At 33.6% G+C, this 15,370-nt stretch overlaps 2 protein-coding genes across 2 annotated transcripts; one reads left to right on the forward strand and one right to left on the reverse strand.

Annotated features, from left to right (window-relative positions):
- Positions 1-6,953: 6,953 nt before the first annotated feature.
- Positions 6,954-7,504, forward strand: LOC121241669 (photosystem II 5 kDa protein, chloroplastic-like). The gene has a single exon (XM_041139539.1). It carries the CDS (start codon positions 7,044-7,046, stop codon positions 7,377-7,379), a length of 336 nt encoding a protein of 111 aa, XP_040995473.1. The 5' UTR covers positions 6,954-7,043; the 3' UTR covers positions 7,380-7,504.
- Positions 7,505-8,821: 1,317 nt separating this feature from the next.
- On the reverse strand, positions 8,822-14,184 carry LOC121241139 (sulfite reductase [ferredoxin], chloroplastic). The gene is made up of 8 exons (XM_041138784.1): positions 13,873-14,184; positions 12,262-13,044; positions 11,887-12,183; positions 11,471-11,668; positions 9,903-10,037; positions 9,662-9,778; positions 9,397-9,555; positions 8,822-9,294 (listed from the first exon to the last, which is right to left on the reverse strand). The coding sequence occupies exons 1-8, from the start codon at positions 14,038-14,040 to the stop codon at positions 9,088-9,090; spliced, it is 2,064 nt and encodes a 687-aa protein (XP_040994718.1). The 5' UTR covers positions 14,041-14,184; the 3' UTR covers positions 8,822-9,087.
- Positions 14,185-15,370: the final 1,186 nt, after the last annotated feature.

Here is a 15,370-nt window from a genome sequence, read left to right on the forward strand (position 1 = left end):
TCAACTTCATGGTGAGAGCTCAAAAGAGATTATCTTCTCCAGACCAAAATGGGTCACGGATCCCCATTATATAATGAGGTATAAAAGACTGTAAAATACTTTTATCATAATAAATTTTTCCTCCAAACGACTAGTGGATATAAGTCTTATACTAAATCATATATATCCATGTGTTTATTTTTCTATTTATATTTTCTATATTTTTTATTTATTTATTATTTTAGATATACGTACAGATACCTTAACCACCACCATGGACTTTAGATCACTTTGTCAAGTGAACAAGCCACTTCCGTAGACTGGGAATAACTCTTTCATTCGTTCCGGCCTGTTGGACGACTTTTGCCCTTAACACAACCTTTTCAAGAATGCAAAAGGTACTTGGAGATCTTCGACCGCCACTTCGAGATATATAGATTCAGTGTTTTGCTTTCTGTTGTGGGATTTTCTTGTACAAAAACGATAAAGTAACAACTTGTTTACAACTATAGTTTAAAATAATTCATTTTGATTTGATGTTTTCAAATATTTAAAAAATATTATTTTATTAAGTTGAATTTGGATGTTAAGATATATAAATTGATATATAAATAGTAATATTTTATAGATCTCATTAATATGTGTTTAAATATAAATAAATTGAGATATATATTTGAATGTATAAAGTAATTTAAGTGGTTTTAATTTTTTATAAAAAATTAAAAAAATAATGAATCTTATCAACGATTGATTTGAAATAAATTGAAGTAATTTTATCATCCACACACAGCCACAAACATGTAATATCACTTAAATATAAAGTAAATATGCATTGCATCTAGCTTTTTTCGAACTTTTATTTCTGGAGTCTAATTAAGACACTTTTTATTTCAAGTAAATTAGTAGTTTCCATTTAATTAATTCAAAACACGAGATATTTTGATTATTTTATTTGTAAGCATAATGTAAAATGAGAATTCCATCGTCTTATACGTTGACGGAATTAATTTATCTCTGCAATGGATCTACACTTCATTATGCACATTGATTTTTGCCTTAAACGTCAGTCAATTTTTTTTTTTAGAAATAATAGTTACAGTCGTGAGTACATAAATACTGTACAATCACTTTAAAAAAAATGAATAAATACGAAATTCACATAATTTTTTTTTAATATTAGACTCTATTCTTTTTTTAAAATGACTGTACGGTATTTACGCACTCCATGATTACATGTTGCATTACTCTTTTTTTTTTAAGTTCAATTTTCGAATTAACTTTATATTGAATCAAGACTTATGTGAATAAGAGTAAAAGAATAATGAATAGTAATAAAAAAATTGTAAATAATTTGTAAATAATAATAAATAGCAGTGAGATAATCTGAAATGACCTCACTAACCAAACATAACCTTTGCCATAACTTAGTTTTTCAAAAACTTTGTATAAATATTTGAAAACAAAACTAATACATTTTTATTATCTTTTTAGTTTGAAATATTCTTTTGTTGATTTTAAATTTCTACTGGAAATATTTTGATAGGCTTACAACTTATTGATAATTTATATACAACTTTAAATATAATATATATTTTTATTAAATTTATATCCATCAAGTCAAAAACAAAAATAATATTATTTTATTAGTAAATTATAAATAAGTTGTAATACAACAGTAATTCTCTCATTATTTTTCTTTTGCAAATGAGAGCAACCTGCAAGTCAAGTCGATGTTTCAATCATAAAGAAATACAATTCAGCTAAGCGACAAAACGCTATGTCGTACATGATGGTGGTTGTGTATTTGTCGTCTACATTCTTCTTCTACCTGTCAAGATATGTGGACTCTGTAGGACTGTACCTACCTCATCTTTTTTTTTAACTGTACTGTTTGACCACATTCAATTTTAAATGCTCCGTATCTTCAAAACTCATACCCCCAATGATTTATGAGGGAAAAAAAAAAAAAACAGAAATTGAAAAATAAATAATGCAAAGAGCACGTGTGTTTCAAAAAATAAAAGGAGGGTAATGATATTTTACTATTCTATTATTATCTGTTTACTATTTAAACCATGTGGTTTTAATTTTTTATGATCTACATTAAGTAAAACCATGACCAGGCTTAGCTACAATATTCTTTATTGTACTAATCCATCTAATTTATAATTAACTCTTTTTTTTAATCATCCTTTGATAGTTTCTGTTAGAACTTGTTAGAACTTAGAAGCCCAACTTGTTAAATTAAAAATTCCCTTTATAACTAAGTTATTATATTATCAAGACATTATAGAATAAATAGATCATTTAATAGAATAAAAGTGTTAATATGTTGAACACCAAAATTCCAGTTGAACAACTTGATCTTTTATTTCAAATTTATGCCCTAACGAATTAATAACTATATTTATAGCTCTAGAATGTTTCAGTTTACGCTCCTACCTATTATTTGGACATACCCAGAAATATGTATGGACTTATTATTCTCATTTGTTTCTATGTTAGTATTGAGAAATTTATAAACTTGTTTGAGTGAGAAGAAAGAATATTTAACTATTTATATAATATATAATGTGCCAAAGTAAATAGGCTTAAATTGAAAAAAAAAAACAAAACAAAAAACCCACCTTAGGAAAGGTTGAAAGATTTCATTTGTGTCAAATGACATTATTTTGATGATTTAATTTGGTGGCTGTTGGATTGCAATATGTGGTGAAACATTTATTTGATAAAATATTTTTCCTAATGAAGAGTTAAATCAAACCAATTTTTCCATTTTTAATGTGCAAATTTAAATAAAATAAAACTAACTCCATTTTAGGAAATGGAAAAAAAAAAAAAGAGAATTAAGTTGCAATTAATAATCAATTCATTTAGAGCAGCTCTACATACAGTCCTGAATGGAGGATTCGGGGACTTCCCGCGCACTCCCGCCTACGTATTATTTGTTTGAATGACAATAATGCCCCTGATTTTGAACCAAATTTTTCCTCGAAAATTTATGCATTGAAAAGAGAAGCAATCACACAAGTCATCATAGAGTTGGAATCCTTCTTCTTTTTCTTTTTTTTTTTTCCAATTTAAGAATGCATGAGCTTAAAAATTATTAAACTGGCATTTTACATTATTATGATTTGGCAAGCTATGACAGAGTAGATTTTCATGTTGAACTTCGTTGGCAATTAATTAAGGTATATACACTAAGTTAATGATGCAATTACTGTGCATGGATATATTTATTTTCCAAAAATATCCCTCTTTTATTTCCCTCTCTTTTCCTTTTTCATTTTTTTTTCACATATCAATCTCAATAAAATTCAAAAGGTTCAAGAAGTCAAATCACAAAGGCTGGTATTGGATTAAAAAAATGGGTATATCATTTCAATGTTAATGTCCTGTTTTAATTTTTCATACTGATTTTGTTGTTTCTCATTTTTGTTGACTAATTAAGAACAATTCACAAGTGCAAGACTGTATTGTATTTTTTCTTGGAGTATATTAAGGCTATAGATAATATAAAAAAAAAAAAAAAATCAACATGCTCAATAAAAAAAAAAAAAAAAAAGAAGATAAGAAAATTATAGAGAGCAACCACTATAAACTAGAGGGATAGCTTAGTTTTTGTAGTTTAAATAAAAAATTAGAGATTTCAATTACTATTTGCAAATAATAAATAATACAAGGTTTGATGTTCTTATTATGAATATTCTGGATTAATTGACACTGCAAAAGGGTATTGTTGTCCATAATAAAAAAAAATCAACTTCTCCTGACATATTTATTATTTTCTCTGAATGAAAATTAAAAAAAAAAATGTAATAAATGCTTCCTTAACCAATGATGACCTTTTTTATTTGTACTTCTCATTGTTATTTCTTTTAAGCTGTACTTGTCATTATTCAGATATAACAGACAGTAATTTTGCTGAACTTCTATGCCTTTGTCATGTACAGGATACTTTCCTTATTGAAATCAGTGGGGGTGCTATACATAGAAGTAATAGCTACCTCATATCTGGTGAGTTGGACCTTTTATGACCATCATTATGGGGCAACTTAGGCTTTGCTCACCTACATTTTCGGTTATTATATATATATATTTTTTTAATTTTCCATTTGTCTCATTGTGATTGGATTGGCTGCAGCAAACTTGACTTTAAACAGCTATAGAATAATGTATGGTGTAATTAATAAGAAAGATCTTGAGTTTTTTGAAGTTAAAACCTCTTACTATTGGCATAACCTCAAGCTTATATGTGCTTGAGCTTGTTTTATCATTGTTTAAAAAAAAAAAAAAAAAACAAATTGGTATGGGATTTCCTTTCGACCCTAAAAGATGAATTTATCAAGGATTTTCCCCCCACACTAAAAGCTGAAATTGGGAAAAGGCCACCATCAGCCATTATATATAAGAACATCCTTCTTTGAGTTTAGTGCTCGTTCCAAATCTTCTCCACTTCTGTTGGGTAGGGAAAGCAAACAGCTATGTCTTCTGTTTCCATGGAAAGCAAACAAGATCATCAGGATGTTCCACCAAAATATGAGGAAGCATGGTTTGATGTGGCCAATCCATGTGGAAAGGAATTTGAACTTCCGAATATCTCTTGTCCAATGAGTAGTAATCCAAACAACTTCCTGTTTTCACAACTTGATGTTCCTGCAATGCCAGAAAGTGCTTTTGTGCTAGATATAATGAGCAATCTATCTAGTGATGGAAATCATGATTTGGCTTATTCCTCACCAATCCTGGAAATGGTACCTCCAATGAACACCAACATGATTAATGTCCCAGTGGTTAATCTTCCAGAAGAAACTACTTTGTGTTCTTCTGGGAATTTACCTGTTGATCATGATCAGGTAAAATCTTCTTTTGCTCCCATAGTCAACAATCAGATTCATTTTTCTAGATTCACTGGTTTGCTTGATTTTGGAGGTGGTTCTGCCTCATTGCCTTTGAAAAACCAACTTGTTCATGTCCCTAATTCTTCTTGCTTTTCTTGTGATGGCTTGGATATTATTAGCTTTTCCCTGAGTAACAACAGACAATTTGCTCATGCTGGCTCAAACAACCATATCCCTGCCATAAGCCAAACAAGCCATGTCGGAATACCCTCAAAAACATCTGTGTTTCCTTCGAATAATTGCATCATGAATATCAACGATCTTGTCCATTTCCCAAACTCTAGATGGGCTCATCTTTCTGTTATGAGTTACGGCTCTGGAAATAGACTTGGTCAATCATACCTAGAAAATGGTCTAAATCACCTTCAGAACTGTGGCCATAGAACAAGAACTATGAGAAGTACTCTCTCCTTTCTCAGGAGAAACCAATTGGAAATTCCAACCCCCAAAAGGGACCAACAAACATTTGGTCCTAGCTCATTTCAAGTTTTTCAGACTTCATCTGATGCAGCTCCAAAAAAATACGATGTAAAATATGTATGCAAAGATTGTGGTAAGGGGTTCTCTAGTTATAGTTCCTTTGGAGGGCATATGAGCTTCCATGCAAGGACCAGAAAAATGTATGCAAAGTTTTCCAGCCAAAGAGATGCCTCCCAACACAAAGAGAATACAGACGAGAAAATGGAAGGAAACAGCTCAAGATCAAAGACGAAAGCTGCCATGGAGAAGAGATTTTCTGCTTCTGAAAATGAGATTGTAAAGAAAAGTTGCCATCAATCACAGGAGAGATCCTCTTCAGTGTGCCAAGGTTTGGAAGGAATAACCTTACCTGAGATGTGAGGAAGGATATATCATATATATGCCCTCCCATTTCCTGATAGTCTGCAGTACTAGTGTTGTTATCTTTCTAAAAGAATTTTGTAGAATGTGAGGGAACAGCTCTTTCATGAAGAAAATAAACAATTCATGAACATGAAGTACTATCAAAGAATCATATATAAAAGTCTTTTTGCCATGATCTTCATGAGGTCAACATCAGGGAATGATGAGTGCATGCAAGTATTAATGTTTATTTGCAATGTCCATGAGTTTTCCTCTTTCTGCCTTCATTATTTCTCCAATTGTGGGTCATGGCTATCAAGCGAAACTCAAGTGCTTATACAAGAAGTCAAGAAGATGTATAGTGTGATTTTTTGGTTGAAAATCCCTTTTTTTGGGGGGGCGTTTGTATGCATGCTTGAAGAAATAAATATAAAATTGCGTACTGTTAGTTGCTTGATTGGTTCAGATCAAATATGAAATTGTTGAAAATTGCGGGGAAAAATTAGGAACGTAAAGGCTAAAAGTACAAATATAATTTATGCAAGGACTGGTAAAAAATTTATATAAGGACGCTTTTATTCTTTTTAAGTTTCAAAAAAGAATAAACTTATGATAGTTTTTTTAGTTAAGCATGAAGTAAATACTGATTTTAAATCATACTGTGATGGGAAAAAAAAAAAAAATCGTTGTCCGTCTCTTTCAGAGGCTCAATGAAGAATTTGGCAATCCATGGATGACCCTATTTTAATTTATTTTATTATTTATAATTTATTGTTTTTAGAAATCTAATGCATATGTATTCATATATATGAAAAATGCTAAATGTACTTAAGAAAAACTTACAACAAACCAACTTCTCCACATATTAGTAATTGATATGTTGAAAATCATAAAATTTAAAATTTAAAATTTAAATTTCAAAAGAAAACTAACAAAATAAGTCTTGTAAGTAAAAATATAAGTAAAACTGTAAGTAGATGTAGCACTACTCTTATGCAGGATGAGGAGAAGGAGGGACTGCTCTTGATTTCAATAGAGCTTTATACCTTTGGACTTGAGATTGGTAAATATTATCATTGATGAAGCAAATAAAACCGATATTGTTGCATCACTCAAGAGGTTCTTGGAACCAAGAGTTTTCAGCAAAGATAAAAATAAACACGTGGCCAAAACCCATTTGCCACGCATCTCTTTGGATAAGGAAATGGATGAAGCCCTTCCTTCTAACATGCACTGCCTCATATTGTTGGCACTTTTAACTAGCAATTCACTCCTACCCTGATCTAGTAGTCACTCGTTACTCAGACAACAAAACAGAGAAATAATATTCCCAGTGCAGAGATGGCATCCATGACCATGACTGCCTCATTCTCAGCTGTGACCAAGCTTCCAGCTTCCACCTCTGCTCGCCGGCCGGGCCTCATTGTGGCTAAGGCCTCAAGAGCCACAGATGCAGAAAAAGCCAACTTGGAATTCAAGCAAAACAGCAAGGAAGAGAGTAGCAGTGGGAGGAGGGACTTGGTCTTTGCTGCTGCTGCTGCTGCTGCGGCTACTGCAGCATTCTCTGTCACCAAGCTTGCCATTGCTGAAGAGCCAAAGCGGGGTACCCCAGAAGCCAAGAAGAAGTATGCACCTGTTTGTGTCACAATGCCTACTGCACGTATCTGTCGCAAGTGAGGCTAGCCGTTTGATAAATTTCCTTGAATTGTTGTTTATGGTTAGCCTGAGGGAAATGTAAAAGATGTAACTCTATGCATATTTGTATCATTTTCATTGGAAATGGTCCTCTGATTTCATTTTAACTTTCTTCTTGCACTTTAAACATCTGAGCCTCAAAATGAGGTCAGTGTGGCAGTCAGTCGACAGAGCCCCTCGCCAAACCGAGGAAGTCAACCTACACACCCAGATTGCATGCTGTGTAGAACCTTTAGGTATCTTAATTCCGAAGATATATGATGCAATGTCATTCATAATGATCAAAAATGAAAATAAAACAAGTTTATTGAATAATGCAAAAGCTTAGTATACAAAAGACAATCCTAATTAGAAACGGAAAAAGATTGAAGATCCAACACATTAAGTCCACACGAGATGCCAAAAGAAATGAAGTACTGAAAAGAAGGTTTTAACCTCATCCATCATCCCCATGGCGATCTCAAAATTTCTACAATTTCTTTTCCGCCAAATACACCAGTTAGCAGATATTGGAGCCATCTTCCACGCTGCTGCAATTTGATGAATGACATATGCCAGAGAGGTCTAGTATTCTTTTAGGCATAATCCAAGAAACCCAACTCTACCAAAGAAGTTCGACAAGGATTCTAGCAACCTAACAATGGAGGAAGTGGTCTATAGATTTCATCACTTTTTTCTACACATGCAGCATCAATCAGTAGCAATAACATGACGTTTAAGCTATTCCTAGAGGCGCTTTGGTCAACCAAATACTCTTCCTGAGAAAAAGAGTTGCTGTCCCAAGGTCTAAGAACCGAATTGAATGAATGGACAGTAAAATTCCCTTTTGTAGAAGAGAATCAATGGGTCTTATCTACATCTCCAAGAAGAATTAATGCTAGTGGAGTAAGATACTAAGATTGGAAAACTAATATTCCACACTTGGGAAAGTCAGCGGGAGAAACCAATAATTCGACAGCCTAAGCCTTCTGCATTCTCGCTATACATGCTCTTGCCATCAATAAACATATTTGCTGCTAATTTAGTTAAATTATGAAATCTATCTGTTTAAAAGGTTTTGGTTTGACATGATATCATGACAAAAAAATGTTAAAAATACTAATAAAATCATTAAATTTACATTTTTCCATTAAAATTTGTTAATTTTGTGTAGTAAACAAGAATGAGTTTGAGAAGCATCGTGGTTGGGAAGGTATTTGAGCTACTTTATTAACAATTTGAAGTGAAGATAGCACTAAAAAGGCAGGAATGAACTCGCTCGAATGGATCAACTACATCCTGTTCAAGGTCTGCAAAGGTCATTTGGTGGAACCCTGTAGGCAGTCGGAGGATTTCCAGGAAGCTTTGCAGCCCCCAACATATAGAAGTGCTGCAAATTCTAACACAAGTCTTTGAACCCAGATTTAATTATCAACGTTTGGAACTGAGATCTTATGAAGCAACATTAAATAACACTCAACGAAATGGCAAGCTGGATACAAAATTCAGACAAATAAAACATATAGGGTTGCGGCAAAACAAAAACAGAGAGAACTTGATACAAAAATGATACCAAACCAGCATCCACTCCCTCCAACTGTTACCGAAGAGTAACAGGTCAGACAGGACGAACGATAGTTCCTCATTAGTCATTCCCCTTAGCCAATTCGTTAAGCGGGAAAAACAACTGCAAATGACTTACATGGCAAACTCATTCACCCTTTCCATTTTGCTGGGAAGCAACAAAATTGCGGATGACTTCCATGGCTAACTGATGCGCATTCTTGTTCTGCAGTTTTGCAAGTTCGTGCACAGCTTCATATGTCTCCTTATCAGCAAAAAGCTTAAGGTTGTATCGCGATGATGCTAGCACTGGACCTTCCCATTTGTCAACCAACTCTTTAAGTTTCTCGAATCCCTGACAGAGAATATAATAATTGCAGTTCACATCAATCACTTGGCCATTCATCTACGACCAAGGAACAATAAAATGCAGAATCTTAGTTGATTTACTACTCACCATGCGGATTGTGAATTCGCCAAACGATTCTTTGGGTTGCCTTCTGCGTTTCCAATGATAAAATAATGGTTCCAAAACCTTTTCAAGGTCTTGAACCTTAACCTTATCCATGAAGCTTCTTGCTAATGAAGTTTGATTGGGTTTTCCACCAAGCCAGACCTGTATTTATAACATATTAAAAAGAGGAACTCATAACTTTAACATAAATACTGATTATTGGATAAAAGAAGAAAAGAAAAACAAGGTTGAGCAAGAATTATGATACCTGATAGCTGTTGGGACCATCACCAACCAGACCAAGCTCAGCCATGTATGGTCTAGCACAACCGTTGGGGCAACCTGTTACCCTTATAACAACGGACTCGTAGTACCTGAGACCAACCTGAAATCAGAAAAGGCTTTCCCCATTAATATGCATAATGACTCCTAATCCCTACATAGACTGAGATTATATTCCACGTATTAGTGCTTCCCTCAATCAGAATATAAACTAGTTCTAATTGTACCTTCTCAAATACTGCCCGGACCCGCTTGATGATGTCAGGTATTCCCCGTTCGGCTTCAGTTATTGCAAGTGGGCAAAGTGGAAAGGCCGGGCATGCCATTGCAGTTATGTTGAGAGGGTCTACAAACCGAGGTTGCTGTAGACAACCAAAAACCAGTCAATGTATTTCCCAAGATGAAACACAATCCCAACAAATAGAAAACAAATGCACGATAAAGAACAAATAAAGAAAGGCCTGCAGCCTGCTTAACAATAAAACATTATCACAACTCCAACGAAAGTTTAATGGAAAACCTTAGAACTAAGAAAAAAATCAAGAGTACTGAACAGAAAAACATAATAAAGGGTAAAAAATCAAGAGTACTGAACAGAAAAACATAATAAAGGGTAACATCTGTTGAAATATGGTGAAGCAGAAATCACATGGTTTCCCATGCAAGATCATAAAATGGGAAAAATAAACCACCTATCCGAGAAACAGACTGACAGCTGCGAATTTGGATATGCCATGGTAATCAAACAATGTGTAATGTTTTATATAGGTAAAATTGAAATTCAACTGGTCTTTACAAGAAAAATATAGAGGGAAGAAGATTCTGGATACTAACTTATTTAATAAAATGTAGTGTATACAAATATAGTTCTCATGTATTTTACTCTCTCTCTCTCTCTCTCTCTCTCTCTCCTCTATCTCTATCTCTATCTCTCAGGATAAACAGTTCTCATCCATTTTTTCTTATCAACAATTAAAAAGAAAAGCAACAACAATCGGAAGATCCCATGTAACTTTTCTGTTCTTCTAACTGGTTATCTCACCAATCAATCAGAAATTAGTGATTTTCATGATCCTTCCGTTTGACCTGCCGACTTGTATATGAGCATGCTGTATAATCACAGCAGACAGTATAATGAAATGGCCAATTATCCCATGATTTTAAATCCTTAAATCTCTAAAGAACAGAAATCTCGAAATGATACATTCCAAAGTATAAATGAATGTATCTAAATTTTCCTCAAAAATATCATTCGTTGCAATCTAAAGTTATTCCTAAATTGTTGTTCTAAAACTATTTCCTTAGGACTAATTAGATGAGTATAATAATTTATCATAAAGCTGCGTAATATTTTAATCATGCATCTTGAATCAGATAGAAAAAAAAAAAAAAAAAAAAAAAAAAGTATTTTGATGCAACCCAAATTTTATTGTACTTCCCATAATTTACAGTTTTTTTCCTTTCCTCCAAACCTCACTTTCAATGGAGAAACAGGTCATTGTTTTAGTAAGATTGGTAAGCAACCGACCTTTTGGTATGACAATAATCAAGATAAGTTGATATTTCTAAAACTTAGCATAAAAAGATGATTCATGACACAGACATGAAACAATAGGCTTTCTCACAATTGTTATTGCTTTGATTGAGCAGTACGAGCACCGCCTTTAATATTAAAACAAACAGTTCCATCGATTGCACATAGCCATACGGACATTCAACTTCAAGATTTGGCAGGAAAGAAAGTGCATAGTCACAAAATCAAATTGATATCTGCTAAAGATAATGAATATCTCACCAGAAGACCAGCCTGTGCAAGTGCTGTAGTTATGGGACGCTTCCATGCCTTGCGAATATCACACAAGATTATGTTCTGGTTTGGTGTGAGCCGCACGCTCAAATCATGCTTCTCTATTATCTCCCGTAATGTCTTCTTCATTTTCCCCCCAATTCGACCATTATCAACATGAAGCCCGCAAAATAAACTGCCATCACCCTGTTAAAAGATTTATATTATCAGAATACATGGCATAGATCAGGGGCAGTTACAGGTAATGACTTTTTTTTCTAAAGTAAAAGTTACAGGTAATTACTTGATAATAAAAGGTAAGATTTGGGACAGTATCAACTAAGTAGGAGGGGCATTCACATTATCAAACCTTAGGACAAACTATAGACACAAAAATACAAAAGTACAGATCAACAAGAACAAACCTGCTCATGCCATCCCAAGTAACTTCTAAATTCCCACTCTGGCAATTCACGGAAAGGTTCAAACTTTTTTCCATAATATTGCTCAACAACACTTCTAAACTTTTCAATCCCCCAGGAGCTGATCAAATATTTCATTCTACTATACTTCCGATCATCTCTTCTTCCATTTTCTCGCTGCGTAACAACAATAGCTTTCACTGCATATAGTATATCCTCTTTTGGCACATAACCCAATGGTTCTCCAAGACGGGGAAAAGTGGTCTCCAACCTATGTGTTCTTCCCATACCACCACCAACCTGCAACAGGAATGTCAAGTAACTATCAATTATAAGCCATAGAAGTAAACATGGAACTGTTAGATTCGTTCATCTTACATATATGTTGAATCCCTGAGGTTCCCCCTCATCATCAGAAACAACAACAACACCAATATCATTTGTGAGAATATCAACCGAGTTATCTGTAGGCACAGTAACTGCAATTTTGAATTTCCTTGGCAAGAACTGGGTTCCATAAATGGGCTCAGGTGAATCAGGGAAATTTGTTCCAAGAGAATTATCATTGCGGGCCTTCACTACTTCAGGAGATTCTGCTGATATGACTCGCTCTCCATCCACCCATACATCATAGTAGAAACCAGACTGAGGTGTAAGGAGTGCAGCAATGTTATCTGCAGTTTGCTGTGCGAATAGGTAGTCTTTTCTTTTAAGTGGAGCAGCAGGAGCAAGAACATTCCTGTTGAGATCACCGCATGCACCAAGAGTTGAGCCCATGTTTTTAATGATGGTGCTCATAACAGTCTTGAGGTCCTTCTTCAGAACCCCATGGAGCTGAAATGTTTGTCTGGTGGTCAAACGAAGTGTTCCAATTCCAAACTGATCCGCAAGATCATCCATTGTCAAGTAGAGATTATTGGACACTTTTCCACATGGGTTCTTTGTACGAAGCATAAATGAGTAATTCCTTTGACCACGATCATCTCTGTTGTACTGTTGATAGCTCCCGTGGAACTTGATCAGTTGTGTGGCAGCCTCATTTATATTTGGAGCATCTGTCAAAATCTCCTCATTAAGAGGGTATCTAATGAAATTACTTTGTTCCTTGAATATTTCAACCTTACTGCGCTTAGTCTGAGAAGCAGTGTCAGGCTTTGCTGGCTGCAACAAAGAGATTATACAAATTTTCAGCACGAGCAGCACTACACTTACCGAAAATATGTACCGAATAGGTGTCCCGAAAAGCACATTTCATTTTTTTATTTTTCTTTTCTTTCTTTTTTTTCATGTATTTTTTTAATCATCATAAACATTTTAAAAAAAATAAAAAAGTTCACAACATCATTAAAAAATATTTTCTTAATCACTAAGTAAAAAAAAAAAAAAATTCATTCGGGACTATTTTTGGGTCCCGAATTCAGGACCCAAAGCATTTCTCTTTCAGCACCACATAGTTTTCTCTCACATTAAAAGAGAGAAAACTACACAACATGCCACGAGAATGGCTTCCTTCTCTTTCTTCCAATTTGAACAGATTAGGAAATTTCTATTTTTTTTACAAGTAAAATTAGGAAATTTCTATTGCCAGCTTGAAAAATTCGAATATTTCGTTTTTTTTTTTTTTTTCACTTGGAAATCGTAAATTAGTTAATGCTTTTCATTTATAAGCAAACATAGAGATAAAGAACATATTTGATAGGCCGACTTGGATTGAGCTCTTCCCTACATTTTCTTAACAACCAACAAGTATCCAAAAACTGAAACAGACAGAAATGAGAAGAAACTTATAACGAGAATCGCTCAAAGTACCCTCATTTATAAATCATTTAGATCCCTTCTCTCATCCTCTCAAAGAAACAAACCATGCAGCAGTAGAGTAAAACTTCTCTCGTTCTCCTACAACTTCCCGGCATACAAACAGAGCTAACTAAAAACTTGAATCAGAGCTTCAAACTCAAAGTGAAAAGGAAAATAAGAGGGAAATCGCACCGTGGCCACAGCTCTAATAAGCGAAAGATTGGAAGACGGAACCGACACGGAGTGCAGGGGTCGGGTTAAAGCAAGTGAATTGGAGGACCTGAGGCCGCGAAAGGTCGGAAACTGAATTGTCGGGTCCTTCAGCAGAGCAGTGTTGGCAGCTCCATAAGACGTTGTCATGACTTCTCGAAATCAAAGAGCAAGCCTTAGACGGAGCTAGGGTTTACGATTGGAGGAGGAGGAGAAAGAAGAAGAAGCGAAGGGAGCAAGAAGTGTGAGAAGAAGTTGGTTGAGAGAGATATGAACACTCGCTCTCTCCGCGTGTTTGTGGCCGTCACGTGCACTCACTTTCATTTTTTTTTTTTTTTCTTCTTCTTCCTTCTCTCTCTTTATAATTCATTTAAAAAAAAAATTATACTCATTATCTCCGGACATCATATATTATATCTAATTTTTTATTTATAATTTTTTTTTCTTATCAAATATATAGTATATAGATACTAAGTAGAATAATTCAATTAGTTTAATAAGAATAAAATCACAAAAAATTATAAAATAAAATAAAAATAAAAATAAGTGTGATGTGTAGTGTGTGGAAATGATAAATTAAGAAATTGTACAAATCTGGCAAGAATTTAATAAAAGTAATAGCTTAAAATCGGAGGATTTGATCTATTTACTTCAATTTTAGGTGGAAATATATTAAATTTAAGCTCGATTTGCAACATAAAGTTAATCATTTTTATTTTGAGTAATATTAGATACAGTTTTTCATATTCATTTTTTAAAAAATATGTGAGATCTATTATAAAATTTTTTTTTATGTGAATTATAAATTTATCAAATTTTTTCAAAATAAGCGGGTGAGACTTGGACAGTCTAAGATTGTAAATATCAATTTTCTTTTATTTTAATTTATTAGAAATTGAACAGTAGGAATTTAATAATTATTCTATTTTCAAGCCGATATATAGAGCATATCATTCACATAATTTAAAAAGTAAAATTTAATTTATAAGATTCAAATTTTAAAATTTATTTTACAAATCAAATTATACCAAATAAAGAATATGTGGTATAGAAGTCTTATAATAGTAGTATTCAAATTTTAAATATAAAAAGTCTTCGATATTTTGTTAAATCCAATTTGAATCATAATTTTGACTCGAACCTCACTAAAAAATTTAATAAATATTTAAATAAATAATATTGATAATTAAGATAAGATAAATCTATATTGAAAGTCGAATCCAACATGAAAACAAACTCCTTTGGAAACTTAAGGAATCGGCGCGCGCATACACGCGCCGTGACGAAGCAGTGGAGAGGCAGTGGGGGAGGGGGTTGTATGTGGCAGACAAGCGGAAAGTTAGATATGAGATTCCGCGGGTTCATTGAATCTGGACAACCTCAATCCAACATGTTTATCCTTTTACAATTTGACCACCATGTTCTACCTGGGGGCTGCCCCCTTTTATTTATTTATTTAAGTAATAAATAAGCAGATGGG

This window comes from Juglans microcarpa x Juglans regia, chromosome 7S (genome assembly GCF_004785595.1).
Source record: "Juglans microcarpa x Juglans regia isolate MS1-56 chromosome 7S, Jm3101_v1.0, whole genome shotgun sequence".
NCBI classification, from domain to species: Eukaryota; Viridiplantae; Streptophyta; class Magnoliopsida; order Fagales; family Juglandaceae; genus Juglans; species Juglans microcarpa x Juglans regia.